General features: G+C 32.0%; 1 protein-coding gene across 6 annotated transcripts in view; it reads right to left on the minus strand.

Annotated features, from left to right (window-relative positions):
* Positions 1-15,404, minus strand: part of LOC106644325 (BRISC and BRCA1-A complex member 2) — a 258,139-nt gene that overhangs the window by 145,632 nt on the left and 97,103 nt on the right. For all 6 annotated transcript variants that reach the window (XM_089589220.1, XM_089589222.1, XM_089589216.1 and 3 more), the window contains exon 2: positions 2,834-2,944. In XM_089589220.1, coding sequence (XP_089445346.1) covers positions 2,834-2,906 — 73 coding nt within the window. In that variant the 5' untranslated portion in view covers positions 2,907-2,944. The remainder of the gene's footprint in view (positions 1-2,833; positions 2,945-15,404) is intronic.

Genomic DNA, 15,404 nt, shown 5'->3' on the forward strand with positions numbered 1-15,404 from the left:
AGCAATGTGAAGTAACTTTCTTTACTGGTCAAGCTAAGCATCTAAAGGTTACTGAGTTATGTTAGGGACTTATTTTTTTTGACACGTTCATAAAAAAAAGTAATTGGAAGTATAATGTACCTGATAACAGAATGGTGTAGCAATCAATTAGATATCAAGTACACTCAGACGAATAGTTATGTTAAATCACAAAAATTCGACAATGTTTTCAATACGACTGAAGCATACGTCAAAAAAAGAAAAATATTTGGTATTATAATACAAACGGAAAACACTAATACAGATTGTATCAAACGTTGTATTAAACTTAGTTAACAGAGTCATCTTATGATCAAGTAAACCATTTCAACGTCATAATGATGATTAGATTAGGCATATGTTCTCTACAAATAATTATTCTATACGTTTTGTGCATAAAGTTTTTGAAAATAAATAACCTAAGCAAAAATAAAAATAAAAATATGAATGATAATAACACAACAAAAATAATGACCATACGGATTAAACTTAGACACTAATTTGTAAAATACGTCTACTTTACAACAACCCGATCGGAAAGTTAGCAGTGCTCCCACGCTAGTTAGCTGGGGCCTATGTGAGTTGCCTAGGTGGTACCAAGCTAGGAATGTAATGGGGCTCTGGGTGGGCGCTAAGTGGGGACAAGAAAGTTATCGTCTACCTAGCTTTTCCTTGTACGCATCAAGAGATTCGAGAGCAGAGAAATATATATATATATATATTTGGGGACAGCATTATAACTGTGTATATTGCAGATTGTATGTGTGTATTAGTGAAGCAGTAATTACTCATATTAAGTATTAAATACCAAGATTTACTCAAGTTTTATTATTTTAATAAATTACTACGAGTGATAAAGAATATCGTTTATTGTTGTTAAATTTAAAAAGAGTTTGTGAGTAAATAAAATTTTGAAGCGTGAAATAATCAATGAAGTGGGAGTATTCAATCATGAGAGTGATTTGCAAATAAATTATGCTAATGAATATCATTACGAATTAGACTTAAACGCGTCGCCTACATTAATTATTAAATGTTATTTTCATACCTCTCTTTATTTTTCTAACCATGTCCTTTATAGATTAATTGGGATGCCAATATTGGCCCCACATAATGCCCCATTACACTGCGCTATCTACCTCTATGTATTTGCCCTGTTTGGACCTACATCGGTAACTGGGTAACCAATGTAGGCCCAACGTGAAGCCCTCTTAAGCTTTCCGATCGGGAAGATATGTAAAAAAAAATCCACTTCAAAAATTCACGATACTGTAAAGTACAAGTTGTTCCAAAAGAAATTTTAACGTCAATTCTGTTGTTGCTTACTAATCGTAATATTTACTTAAGTTAAATTGGAAAGACGTTTTGACTATCGACAAAGAGACTTGTTACAAAAATATCTTTTGTGCATAATATTTTATATAAAATTTGCCAAGGCCAGTATAAATAAAAACAAAGATATCTATACTCTGCATAAGCTATAATCACAATAACTGAAAAAATTTAGAATCTAGTAGCTAATACACAGTAATATCTAATAAACATTAACTAACTTAAGTATTGTTTAACTAAACCGAAGTAAATGTTAAAGGGCTAACTTATAAGACAAAAATTTGTGAGTCATAAGAAATACCCGGGATCATTGTTTGAGCCGTTGATTTTGAAGCCAATAGTAAATATTACGTAGCACTGATCATTTAATTCTAAGTCTACAAAACAATTTATAAGGATTACAATGTTCTAACAACAGGTACTCTTTTGCTCCTCAGCAAGCCTTTACATAGATGCAACAGTAGCATCGTAAAATACTGGATTTATTTAACATCTTGAACAAACAACAACAAAAAATATATTGTAATAAGTGAAGGAACATCAACTTGAGGTACATTTTCGTTCATTGTGAAAGTATTAAATAGATAAATAGTTATGACCATTCGAAGTTGGTTAGAAAATCAAAATTCCAAATCTAAAAAACTTCATAATTTTATAAGACATACTTCAAAATTCACAAAAAAAAATTTCTTTTCAAAAAAGGCAAATTTACCAGCAAAAATGTTTTGTTAATTATTTAAACTATTGCGTTTAAACTATTGCAACCATACTTGCCACCAAAAATAGATTGCCGTTTTTATGCATACTGAGGCTCTAAGAAGCATCTACTTTACTGGAAACACCACAAACTCTTTTAAGATGAAATAAACTTTTTTATATTAGAAAAAATATAAATCTTACTCTAAATTTTTTCATGTTTTAGTATTGTACAGTTAAATCATATCAATAGCTTAAAGTCATTATACTCTAGCTAAATCGGATAAAAAATTATCACAAAGTGTACGGATTCAGTAACACCTTCAAAAATTTTTCTCACAATTCTACTGTTCTTTCATCACATATTTCATTTTAATGATACGTCAAAAATGTAGTAATTATATCATTCCGCATTTAAAACATCTTAGTAGCTCAAGTTTCAAATGAAATATTTTACGATTATTTAATGTTCCTCACTCAAACTATTCATTTAGTTAATTTCTTACATTTGAGATTTTCCACCACGATTTTTCTACATTTTTCAGTTCGTCGACGCATGTGCAAAAATCATTTTCCTACTTAATTTTTTGTGATATTTGGGTGTTTACAACGTCCTTGGTAGAAAAAACAGCATTCGGCACACAATCGCTATCTAATTACGACTACCTTCAATAAAAAAGGCCCAGTGATAATTGCGCTTGTATAACGAAAACTACTTTATCTCATTAGTTGCTATAAGATTCTAGATATTGCTTTAAAATGTATAAAAATTTTTCTTCAACTTTACCTGCTTTGAATGTTTCTAGCGTCAACAACTGAGATTCAACAAAAGGCTCAAACCAGAATCTTGTAGTGTTCATTATTTATAATAACTGATCGTCTAATTTGCTTCTTAAACCTGCAAATTACAAGTAAAATAATGAGTTTTCTAGTATTGTAATAAATCACTTATTATCCTAATAAGAATTTGATTGCTTAACACCACTGACTATAATACCCCAGGCTATTAAATAAGTTTTTTTAGGAAATACTGCTGCAAAACAATCTCTTGGAAAAATTCAACAAAAACTTTTTGGATCACTAAGATTTTACATGTTCACTTAAAGTTTAGCCAAAACTTTTATATGTTTCATTTTAATGACTTTTTTATATTTTTTGGTTATAGGAAAAATTTCTTCACAGGAAAACTTTATAGTGTTGCTTATCTCGGATCCTCTTTTTGAATTTAAACGATAGACAAAATGTTACACATACAGTATTTACTGAGCTTGACTATTGCAACCCCTTTTTTTACAAAATTTTTAGCTGTTCTACTGAGTAAGTATTGCAAAACTCATAGCTTAAGAGTACTATTTGACTGTCTTAAATTTTCAATCTCAAAAGATAATGCATACAACAGCATAATAAAAAAAATATGTTTATTATTTCTATGCAGATATTCTATGTATGTCAAAAAATAATCATCAGCATCAACAGAATTCTAAGATCTGCATTGAGATTAGCGAAACAGATATAATATTTTTATAGAGAATGCCCCTATCGGTATCTCAAAATTACAATACCCGCAGCTGAGACATAAGTAGCCATTGTTTAAACTTCGTAATCAACATTCGAGTTGATAAACAGAATTATGTACGGACTTGAAGTTCCGTTTGTAAATATACGAAATTTTCAGCAAAAACGTACTTTCATTGGCTATCAGAAAAGTCCGTATTGTGCGTTGCGAATTTTGTATTCACCATGTGACCACACCCTAAATCGAAAAAACAATATGAAATTATTAAAAACCGTAAAAATAAGTATTTACGTACCAAAAAAATTTTATTACCTCCTACGAAAATATAATTTTTTTCTGCTTTCAGGAAGTTGAGTGCCATATTTCTTCCGGGTGCGAAATCGCACTCTCACTACTTGAAAAAGAACGTTTTGCTATTCTCTGCGTTTTTGTTGCCCTTTCATTTGGCTAATGAGCAGTGAGGTTAATTTTCACTTGGAAGGTTATGTAGCATTTTTATAGCTAAAATATCAGTAAGTCATATTTTTAGCAAAGGAAGAAAAAAATTGCACACATGACTCAAAGAAAGACTACTGCATTGTCTTTCCGATGTTTGTCATCCTCGGTTTAAGTTTGGAAGTTAACTTATACTCGTAAGATAATGCTTTATTTTTTCCCCTTGGTGCGTCATGTACTATTTTTGGCCAGTATTAAATATGATTCCCTAGTATTTAATTATGTTCAAGATAAATCTGATATTCATTACAACCATGCACAATAAAATTTTTAAACTTTTTGCAAAAAACATGTGTGTTGATACGTTGAGTTTTTATGTTAAGTACAATGAGCATTGGACACTTAAAATTCTGGGTAGTTTGTATATAAATAACAATACTGAATAATAATGAAAAATCATGTATTTAAATGGCACGAGATGCGAGAAAATTATTTTTTACACTTAAATACAGCGTTTCCTTTAAAAAAATTGTGACATGTTACAAGAAAGCTCACATGCCTAATTTATCTGCTTTGAATCTCAAGATATGTTTTTTAGGTTTGACTTTTAATTTTTTATTTCTTACAACAGGCTCATTGCCTTTCAGAATACCTGTGCAGTGGACTTCACTTCCCCTTTATTTTAATAAATGGAATATAGCGTCTAAACCAAATCTGGCACCATGTTTCCATACCATTTTTATTTAGATCGATTCTTCATTTCACATATATCTTGATGGATCAGTTTTCGTCGTTCTTCTCTGTAATCGAGATGATTAGTAAAGAGGTAAAGATGGAAATTTAAATAGTACGGTTTACGACTCATGAAGGATGCCAACTGTTCAAAATAAATTTTATCCAACTCCTTAATCAATCTCTGGTGATCTTGAAACCTTTCATTCCCTAATAAGTTCCACGAAACATTTTTAAAACTTAGCAACGCATCTTTCTTAATGACCTTTATCTTTGCAGTAAGCATTTTATTGTGACATAAAGTGCGTACTCAAGGACCGTCGAAAATTTCCGTTTTTAATGTCACTACTTGCAGCAAAAACGATTCTCCTAAATATTTTGAGCAGTCCCTTCTTTGTCTAGAGCGTGTACAAACTGCTTTATGAGATAAAGCTTGATGTAAAAAAAGTGGTAGAAAAGTTTTCAAAGTGTTGTACAGTGTTGTTTGATCCTGGACAAAACTTTGTCCTTTTTGGACAATGTTGCAGGACATAAAAATTACCTCTGTCCCTGCTATTCCACAAACACAAGAAACAAGAATAGTCAGTATAGGATCAAGGTTAAAATTTTCAGATCACTGGAAAATATTTATTAATGTTATGACTAACTAATTATCTCCACCAATATATGTAAATATTCATAATTTTTTTCAGCTTTATTAGGTAAGCTAATAAGATTGATTCTTGTGTTTTCCCATTAAGAAGCAAAACTGTTTTAAAAATTTGTTTTGACGAATTTATAAAAAGGCTTCAATATTAGTCCTCACACGCAATAGGTTTTAATTCGATATCTAATATTTTCACATCTAAAAAACCTTATCTATTTTTTTAATTTTTAGAAAATAACTTTAGAAAATAACAGTACCTTTGGTAAACAATTTTCTGTCATTCAGATTTGCTTGCAAATGCTCATTCTTTATATTTCAATTTTCATTTCTTTCACTTCAAAAGAATGATCCACATCTATGATTTACAAAGCTATTATCTAATAAGACTGCTATTTTTTCTAGTCATCAAACCGAAAAAACGTTGCCATACGAGATGTCAGCTTCTCTGTCAAGTTCTAAACTTTGGCTATCTGGCATACAAAAACAGCAGTTTTTTGGCATAACGGTGCAAATGGCATATTATTGACTTGTAATTTACAAATTTTTGTTATTCCTTATTGTTCTATCACATGACCATCGATAAACATAATCTACAAAATACGTGTAACACTCTAATTACTTTTGGGTTCAGTACGTCAACTTTGTAGCACTGTTTTTTTTAGGTCATAGGTCTTTTGTATTTTGTAACTCAGAGTTCACTACAAATGAAACAGAAATCATTAAAATCTTCGTCACATTTGTGATATACTCTACAAAGACTAAGTTATCTATCAAAGTAGAGCTATGGTTTTTTGGTAACGACACGTAGGAGTCCGTTTTCTGATTCTGACCAGCCACCGATATTAGGGTTCCAAGTCCCTACATCGTGAAACACTGATTATTCCTGCCTGCCATAATAGTGTTTGCATTGTATTGTATTCAAACTCTCACGTATACCCATTGTAGGATTTTTACGTATCCTACGTCTCTTCTCTCTACCTTTTCATATTTTTTTCCAAAATTACTATCTTATTTTCCCCAAGTTTGCGAATCTTTCGTGCGGGCCCCTTGCAAAGTTCCCCTCAGACGACTCAGTCATCCATTCTACTGGATACTATTTACAGAACACAGCGATTGTCTCAAGCACACTCCATCATATTATTAAGTTTAATGGAAAGATATTTTTCCAATGAACCATGTAACTTGCTGTACCGACCTTTTTATAACAGACAGTGACTTTTATTCGATAAGCTGGCCAGGTGTTGGCTCCCCTTCAGAAAGAAAGCTTCTGAAGGTTCAGATATCACCAGAAAAATCGACGTATAAGAATCGGTTTTCGGCATCTTGAGGACTCATCCTATCGGAAAAAAACCGAAAAAAAATCTCGATAATTTTTGACTGAATTCGAACCCATGACCTCTAAAGTATCTCCAGCTATGAAGCTAGCACGCTAACCACTAAGCCATCGAAGCTAACGTGCTATAATAGTATAAATGACGTTAATCTAGAGACTCTGCTGTTTAAACATTTTGCCAACCGTCATCACTTGGAGGTGCCCTATTAACAGGCTTAAGCAATCAGTACTCAAGCATTCTGAAATCGAAATTTAATGTTAATCTAATTCGCACTAAAAATTTCGTGGTGAGTTGAAGATTACCCGATATGAAAAGCCTTTATCTGTTTAATTAAAGTCTCTCTACGTATAACCTTTCAGTCGTAGAATATCACATCTGGCCCTGAATTGAATTCATAAAAACAATATTATTTTAGTTCAGAAACCAGAAAAAAAAATTTTTTAATAGTATGATAGCTTTGAAAATTGTAGATGTGGATCATTCTTTGGTGATAAAATAAATGAAACGTCACAAATATGCCAAAGAAAAAAGTGAGAATTATAATGAGGATGATAAATACTTTTTATTATCATATATAAATGGTCTTGAATATTATGACTCATGGAGTTTGGATGATTTCATACGGAATTTGGAATAACTTAAAGATAGTGATGACAATCTGGCAGGTCTTAAAAAGAAAAATTTTATTGCAAAAGATACTAAAGCTTCTATGTATTAAGATAAAAACAATGAATTCCAAATATTCTGTTTCAAAAGTTATAATTTATTCGTTTTTCATTTATATTTAGAAGCGTTAGTTAACGTATTAAAACAAAATGCACATAAGGACAGAGACTGAAGTTTGTTTATTTATTCGTCAAAACAAATTCTTTAAGTGGTTCTACTTTTTTATGTAAATACCCACGCATGGGTCCCAATGAATCACTCTACGAAGTTTAAGGGAACGTTTTAAAATTCACAAATAGTGTTTGAGAAAATTAATTTCTTTAAACATGAATGGAAAGTTGGCATTGATCGAAAAATTTTAACCTTGATCCTAGATCAATAATCGGGATTTACAGAAAATTTCTGTTCTTAACGATTGTTAGATAGCAGGTACAGAGGCAATTGCTAATGTTCTAAAAGAATAGTTAAAGAGGACAGAATTTGGTCCAAGATTTAAAAACAGTACATGCATACCCATGATTGATCCCTTGTAAATTTTGTAACGACATTTTCATATCAAGCTTGGTCTCACATAGCAATTTCTTAAAGCTCTGGACAAACAATAAGACAGTTATCAATATTTAGAAGAAAAGTTTTTTGCTACAAGTAATACAAAATTAAAATCAGGCATTTTCGATGGTCCTTTACTATGTACTGCATTTTATGATGAAATTTTTACTACAAAGGAAAGTCAAGATTAACAGAATTTAGTCTAAAAGTCGATGAAAAGTTTTAGAACGTTGGGATGCTTAATAAGTATTAAGCTGCACATTTTGGACTCTCATCTAGACTACTTCCCTAACAATTTTAGAGACTATGAACAGGACTGAGAATAAGAACTGTTCCGTAAAGGTATAAGTGCACAGGAAATGTTTGGAGTGGAACTTGTAAAGAACTGATTTGAGATCTCACAGCAAATGAACTAATTTTTATCAATTTCGTGCTAGAGACATTTGAGTTTTGAATAACATCATGATCACGCCCTTAGATTTCCTTGTAATATTTCTCAATTTATGAAAATAAGGCAGTACATTTACTTTTTTTTATTCTTTGCAAAGTGCGCATAATTCTTAGGGTTGTGAGCTTCTAACACTTGAGATAAAAATTTAGCGACCAAAATAGACAAAGTATGAATTAAACTCAGGCCTGAAAAGTTTTAATCAATCTCTTAGTGCATTGAAACGCGATTTATATTACAGTTTTTCACAATTTTTCGTAGTTTTTTTGCCGTTTTTATGCATTTAGTTAAAACAAATGATGATGTACGGCCACAAAGAAGATGTTAAATTATTATTGAGCGCAATCAAACACAGAAGAAACATGTTTCATAAATGATAAAAAAAATTTTTCTTCTAATCTGTGCTTTTATACATTGGTTTTATAATTTTTAAAAATTTTTTGCTATTTTTTGCGATTTATTTATTATTTTAGGGGTGTACTAGCAAAGTAAGCAGCAGGTTCCGATTCAGCACGTGAAAAAATGTAAGGAGAGATGGATGTTGTTAAAAGTACAGATAGTTTATTTATATTCCTGTGTTATGAAACACAGAAAAAATAATGTTTATTAAGTGAAATGGTCCATTTAAGTCAATACAGTAAAAATTTTATGACATGTATGTCACACTACATTCAAAATCTTAAAGTAAGGAAGTGTAGAAGATAATAATTCTATTGTTTATTTCGTCTCATGATCTGTATGCTCGTTTGGATTATGTACCTATGAAAGGGTTCGATGGAGGGTTTAAACTCTATGAGAAAAAGTCTTTTAATTGTAGACCAACTTATTCTCGAGGCTATACGGGAATGAGTGCTATAGACCTTACACAAAAGACCGCGGTAGACTAAATGTATGGAACAAGTCCTTCATGCCCACAGTTTCTCAGAAATTAAATAAATCGCCTGTACACATATGTTCATCAAATAATTAAAGCAGGTTTAATCGATTTTTTAGAGCATCTTTTTTTTAACGTAATTATTGTGAATAACTTTGTGTTAGATTTTTGTAACCATTAATTTTAAATTATGGTGTTCAGTTTTGTACCTGAATATTTGCCGACAAACCTTTTCTAAATTTAAATTGCGTCACGTTCGTTATTCTTATATTAAAGTTGAAGTAATTTTCCGATCATACGCCTTTATCATCGCGTACATTTGCAATGCCCAAGAGACCGTTTGACCTTTACTCTTGTACCTTTATTTATCAAAGTACGAGAAGTTTATACTTTAACTTTTGTCCCTATGAATATTGTTCTGCGAGCATAGTAAGTTAGTTAGCGCGCCGCGGCGGCAGAGAAAGCTTCTCTCCGCTTGCCTTCACTTGAGCACATTTTCATAATTTAAGCACTGTAAATATATTGTATAAATTTTTATTGCACATTTTCGTTACATTTATTTTCCGCCGTAAACCACTTCCACCTCTACACGACTGAACTGTATTGGGAGCAGCATAAAACCCCTTCCCTCGTGAACATATGGGAACTCTTTTTTTAAATCTTATTTCTGTTTTTAATCATGAATATTTAATCCTTTTATATTACAGAAAAAGTATTTACTTTTATAGAACGTGTACACATTATAAGTATCAGCAAGTCCTTGTCTTTCTAGCCCTTTTGGTCACTGCAATAATTTCTGGCTATTATGAACCTTATGTCGTAAGCAAAAATAAACGATCTATTTATCTGTCTTCTTACGACTTAGCCTTGCATTCTTTCCCTTTTCCCACATTCGTATTAATAACAAATCTTATCCGTTCTTTCACTCTCGTGTTTGCTTTTTGTTCTCCATACTTTTCTTTTTTTTTGGCTTTTTTGTAAACCCACTATATCACCAACAAACCTCTTTTACTTTCATCATCCTGTTTTTTTTTCTCCGTCTCACTTTTTTTATTTCTCGCTGCGTTTAATTTACTTACTTCTGGACTCATGCATCCTGTCTTTATCCTGAAACTGTCTAAGCTTCCGAATAGGTGGACACAGAAACGGCGGGTTTACTCTGCAAAACTCATAATCTCCTTCTCCATCTCTTTTACTCAATACACCTTTTCTTGCTTTACTTTCTCTTCAGTGCTCTTTATACGACTCATTTCTCTCTTTCTCTGTATGAGATATTATCTAAGTTGGGTTACAGGTTGCTTATGAAAGCTAAGGGAGTGGGATTATAAGTATGTTTGGATAAAAGTTTTGTTCGTAAGGATGATAGAACTATTAAGATACAGATTGAATGTGAGTCTAACTTGCAACAACTGCAATGATGGACATCTTTGTTTTTTTTTCTTCTATTCCGCCAAAGAAGTACAAGAGATTTCTTAGACATAGCCTACATCAATGCAAACTTTCTTGGTGCTTATTAAGAGGAATCGTATGGCTTTTGCATATTTACAGTATCAATATTTTTGCAACATCCAAGTTATGGCTTACACTGGTGCGAAATACTACTCTTCATAGTATGCTATTGTACAATCTTTTGTGCAATAATAGTTTGTTCAGGGAGGTAGGTCAATGTGTCCTGTTAGGGACACGATTGGGAGCAGACTGCTCGAGTGCTCAAAAATTTTTAGTATTATTGAAACTGAATGGTCTAGGCTCTTCGAATTATTGGAGACTTAAATACAGATATGTTGTTGAGGGGCTACCATTCTAATCATTTTCAGGGAGTTGTATCGACTACTCGGTTGCGTTAGATGAGTTATTTGCAACGCACCACGATCAGGATGCAATTACTTTAATTGACTATGATATGAGGTGTCATAAGAGGACCTGTATACAAGATGTCTTCAAATATTAAAGTGACTTTTCAAATTTTTTAGAAAACGTACATTCGATTATCAATTTTTTTTTTTTTTATGTTGGTACGCTCATCACAAACATATGTTTGTAGTTTCAGCTATGTGGTATGTTTAGTTTGTTTCTGAGAGACATAACAGTTAGAAGTGTTTCACGTACTCAGCAATTTTTTGCCACCAAACACAATGGATCAACGAATTTGAATCCAATTTTGTGTAAAAAATGAAATTAAGTGTTCCAAAAAATATATCGTATTGACAGTGGCATTCGGTGAAACTGTTCTGAGTAAAAAAAATATCTAAAAATGGTAGAAACCCCTCCAAGATAGCCAGAAATATGCCAATAATGAGCCACGCTCTGGTTGTCTAAGCACGTCTTATAAGTAAGAAAATAATTGAAACATCCTAAACTATCTTCGTTAATTACGGTGTTTGTTGAACGTGCCGTTCTGCTCCCAATTGTTTCCATGATTTCTTGAGGTTTTGTGCATAAGCACACGATCAGTAAGAGCTAATTTAGGAGTGAGAATAAAAACTCCAAAGTCAGGTGTTAGTTTGAGCAACGTTTTGTTGGTCTTAACGCCAACCTCATCAGGCTCAGTCTATATCGTTAAGACGGTCGTTACAGACTGTAACGACCGTCTTAACGATATAGACTGAGCCTGATGAGGTTGGCGTTAAGACCAACGAAACGTTGCTCAAACTAACACCTGACTTTGGAGTTTTTATTCTCACTCCTAAATTAGCTCTTACTGATCGTGTGCTTATGCACAAAACCTCAAGTTATCTTCGTTAATGACTACTATGATAAAACTATTATTTCACATTCCACGCTCAGTTATCAACGAGTTATCAATAAAGTCAGGGTTAAAATTAATTAATTGTTTACTTGCTTTAGCTCCCAGTGTAGATGCAATGAATGTATTTACCTCGTATAGACTACTCCCGTCCAAATTTCTCTTAATAGCCTTTAGTTTGCTTTGTTCAGGAGCTAGACGCTGTTTTAACTTATACCGCAGTGCCTCTTGGGCGCCCCTGCTGTCCTCTTTCTCTTTTTTCATGGCCTTTCGTGTAGAGAGGCGACACTCTAATTTCATTAAAAGCTCTGAGCTGGGCAAAATTTTCTTCTCTTCTATAGATATGTGAATATTATCAATATCATCCTTTAAAGGAGTAAAATCGGTACAGTCAGCCTCAAAAAATGGTTTAAATTAAAAATTAGTGTTTGTTATCACTATTCTTGATGAATGGTGCAAGCTATTCCATATCGTTTAGAAGAAGATTTCTAATAGGCAAGAAAATAAAAAATTAATACTTGAAAATTGAATTTACGCGCAATGTTTTATTTCTCGTATGCTATATATAAATATACCAATTTTCCATCAGTTCTATATGGATATCTATTTCAATTATTAATATCGTTATTTACTCGCGCCATTTCTTTATAAAAAAAATATCCATCTTTTTCTTCAGAGTATCTTTTTTTATCTTGCAGATTTTTTGATTTGCTATCTTTAGTTATGAGATCAACTAAATCTATATTTTTATTTTTTTAACTCTGTAATCTTTAGTTGAGGTATCAATCAAATCTATTGTACATATAAAGCTTTTACTCATAATACGCTAATGTTTCTCAAGAACAAGACAAATTTTTGTTTTTTTAGAGAATTAACAAAGGAAATTAGCGTAAACGTGTCCAAGTGAAAATGGTATTCGCATTATATGTGACAGGAATAGCGAGATACAGAAAAATAGAGAAAACTTGGTATAACAGAAAGTAAGAAAACTAGATAACACCTTATTTCAAAAGGTCTTTAAGAATCCGATATTGAAGTAATAAAAATTTTATAGTTATTACGTATTCGAACACAAGCGTGCATAAAATACATATACTTATGTTACACGTGATTCGCGAATTCTAAGTACTTCCATGTTTGCTATGATATATGTATTGATACATAAACGAATTGTTGGTTATGTAATGCAGAGGGACGCAAAAATTTTCACTATAGTTCCCCGAAAAAAGCTGCTTGTGTCCAATTACGCAGGACGAAAATTCCTTTTATTTAAAATTACTACTTGTGCATTAGATTTCTGCATTATTATGTACAATCAATTCTTTTCAGAATCATTGTATCCGACAGTAAAAATTTTTTTTGAATTTTGGCTACCATAACAGTGAAACAATCCACTCTACTTATCTGATTGAGATTGAGGAAAACAATAGACATACAGCTATTTTTTATAGTAAAGTTTTAATTTTTCATTTAATTCGTTTTCTATGATTATTAATATTTAAATATTTAAATTTACCCGTGCCTATAACTTATTTCTACTAATCTTAAAATTAATAATAAGAATACGGGTTTCGGTCATGTGACAATTATTGTTATAATACATGATAGATTAAAGAATAGAAAATAAATTAATTTGTAGCTGGGATATGTAGCTTTTCCGTTGAGATAAGATTTATTACTTTTAGAATTATTACTTTTGTTGGTATGAATCCGTATATTATATATTTTTTCACCTCAATAATTATTTTCTACACCTGGAATTATTTTTAGCCTATCTGGCTTCCCTTTCGAGATACGACTGTTTTTCGAATTTTGAGAGGTTATGTTGCGACAAAATTGTTTTGAAGATTTTGTAAATGTCCATTATAATTTTTTATATATGGCATAGAAAAGCAAATTTTTTTTACCCGTTTTTTTCAAGACAAAGTTAAAAAAGGAAATAATTGAGTTTATGTTTGTACATACTTCAACCCCTCTATATTTGTGCATCTCGATCAAGTAATTGTTCCTCAGAAAACCAGTAAAAATTGTTAATAACCAGGACGTGCAACACGTATATGTTATATATGTGTACAATAGACATTCGTATACTTTGCCTCTAGTATAGGTACAGTTGTTGTTTTTCTCTTTCTTTCTTTTTTCTGCATGCTCATCGGTTTAGCCATTTAGCGTTTAGTCGTAGCGTAGAAATATACATACTAACATACCTCTTTAATACATGTATGTATATATAGGCATAGTAGCAGCGAGAGGGGAAGGAAGCGATCGGCATACATGCGAGAGAGAGAGACGGAGCGGAAGGGAGCTGTGTGTAAGAGAGGAGATTGAGAAGAGGGCTTGGGCCGCAGGGTGAGTGGCTACGTTTTTTTGTAACGCATTTCCCCTTACGCGGGTATTCACGACCTAACTTAAGAAGTTTCACTTCAATAAAATTCTGTCAGTTTTGATTTTATTTATATTGGGTTCAATCATTGTTTAGCCCCCTCCATCCCCCAACAACCCTCTCAGCACCCCCTCGCTGTGATATAATCCTATAACCAGATAACCCACTACGCTTTCCTCACTGTTTTAAAGAACTCCCTACAGCCAACCTTTAGCTGCATCCCTAAATAAGGTAAAATTATGTGGGTTATCATATCATTTTGATTGTAACTACTTTTACACCACCCACTCAGCTTTCTTTACACATTTCAAGAAACCCACCTCAGCCTCTTCACAATTTCTAAACACATTGTTTAAGCACTTCTCCAATATTTGTTCTAGCCCTCTACAGACATCTTACACCACTCCCTTAGAAATTATTACATCTAAATAATTTTTTAATATAATTCTATGCCATCCTTGAGGTATTGCTATGACGCGCTGGTTTATTTTATCTTTAATTCCAATCAACTTTATTATGATTGTTATTTCATGTCAACATAACAACTGTTCCAATTTTCCAATAAAGTTTTTGCAGAGATGAGTCTTTACGAATATTGTTTAGAAATTCCATTAAAAATTAATATAAACATTACTATCAGATTCATCATCACCGTGATAAGTAGCATGATGTAGCATCTGTGCTGCAATATGTTTCCATTTCTTCTTTTACATGATTTAGAATTTCATTATTTAAAAATTCAATATATTTGTTATGAAAAGTGAGTATAACGTTATTTATTAAAAAGTTAATATCATGACCGAGATCCATTTTTTTGAATGTTCTTAAAATTTGAGGATTTTTTTCTCATTACGGTTATATTTTTCGAAATGTGTTACTTCTTTTATGTGTCGTAATATAGGAGCTATCATTTGTGTCACAGTTTGCTTTATACATGAATCTCAATCCTTTTTCCACTTTCCCCACCAGGGCAGATAAATTGAAATGTAATATCTATCCTCATGATAGAGCGCGCAGTGGCTCAGTCGG

Source organism: Copidosoma floridanum, unplaced genomic scaffold (genome assembly GCF_036245765.1).
Source record: "Copidosoma floridanum isolate Cflo_tuat_1 unplaced genomic scaffold, Cflo_Japanese_pri ptg000008l, whole genome shotgun sequence".
Lineage (NCBI taxonomy): Eukaryota > Metazoa > Arthropoda > Insecta > Hymenoptera > Encyrtidae > Copidosoma > Copidosoma floridanum.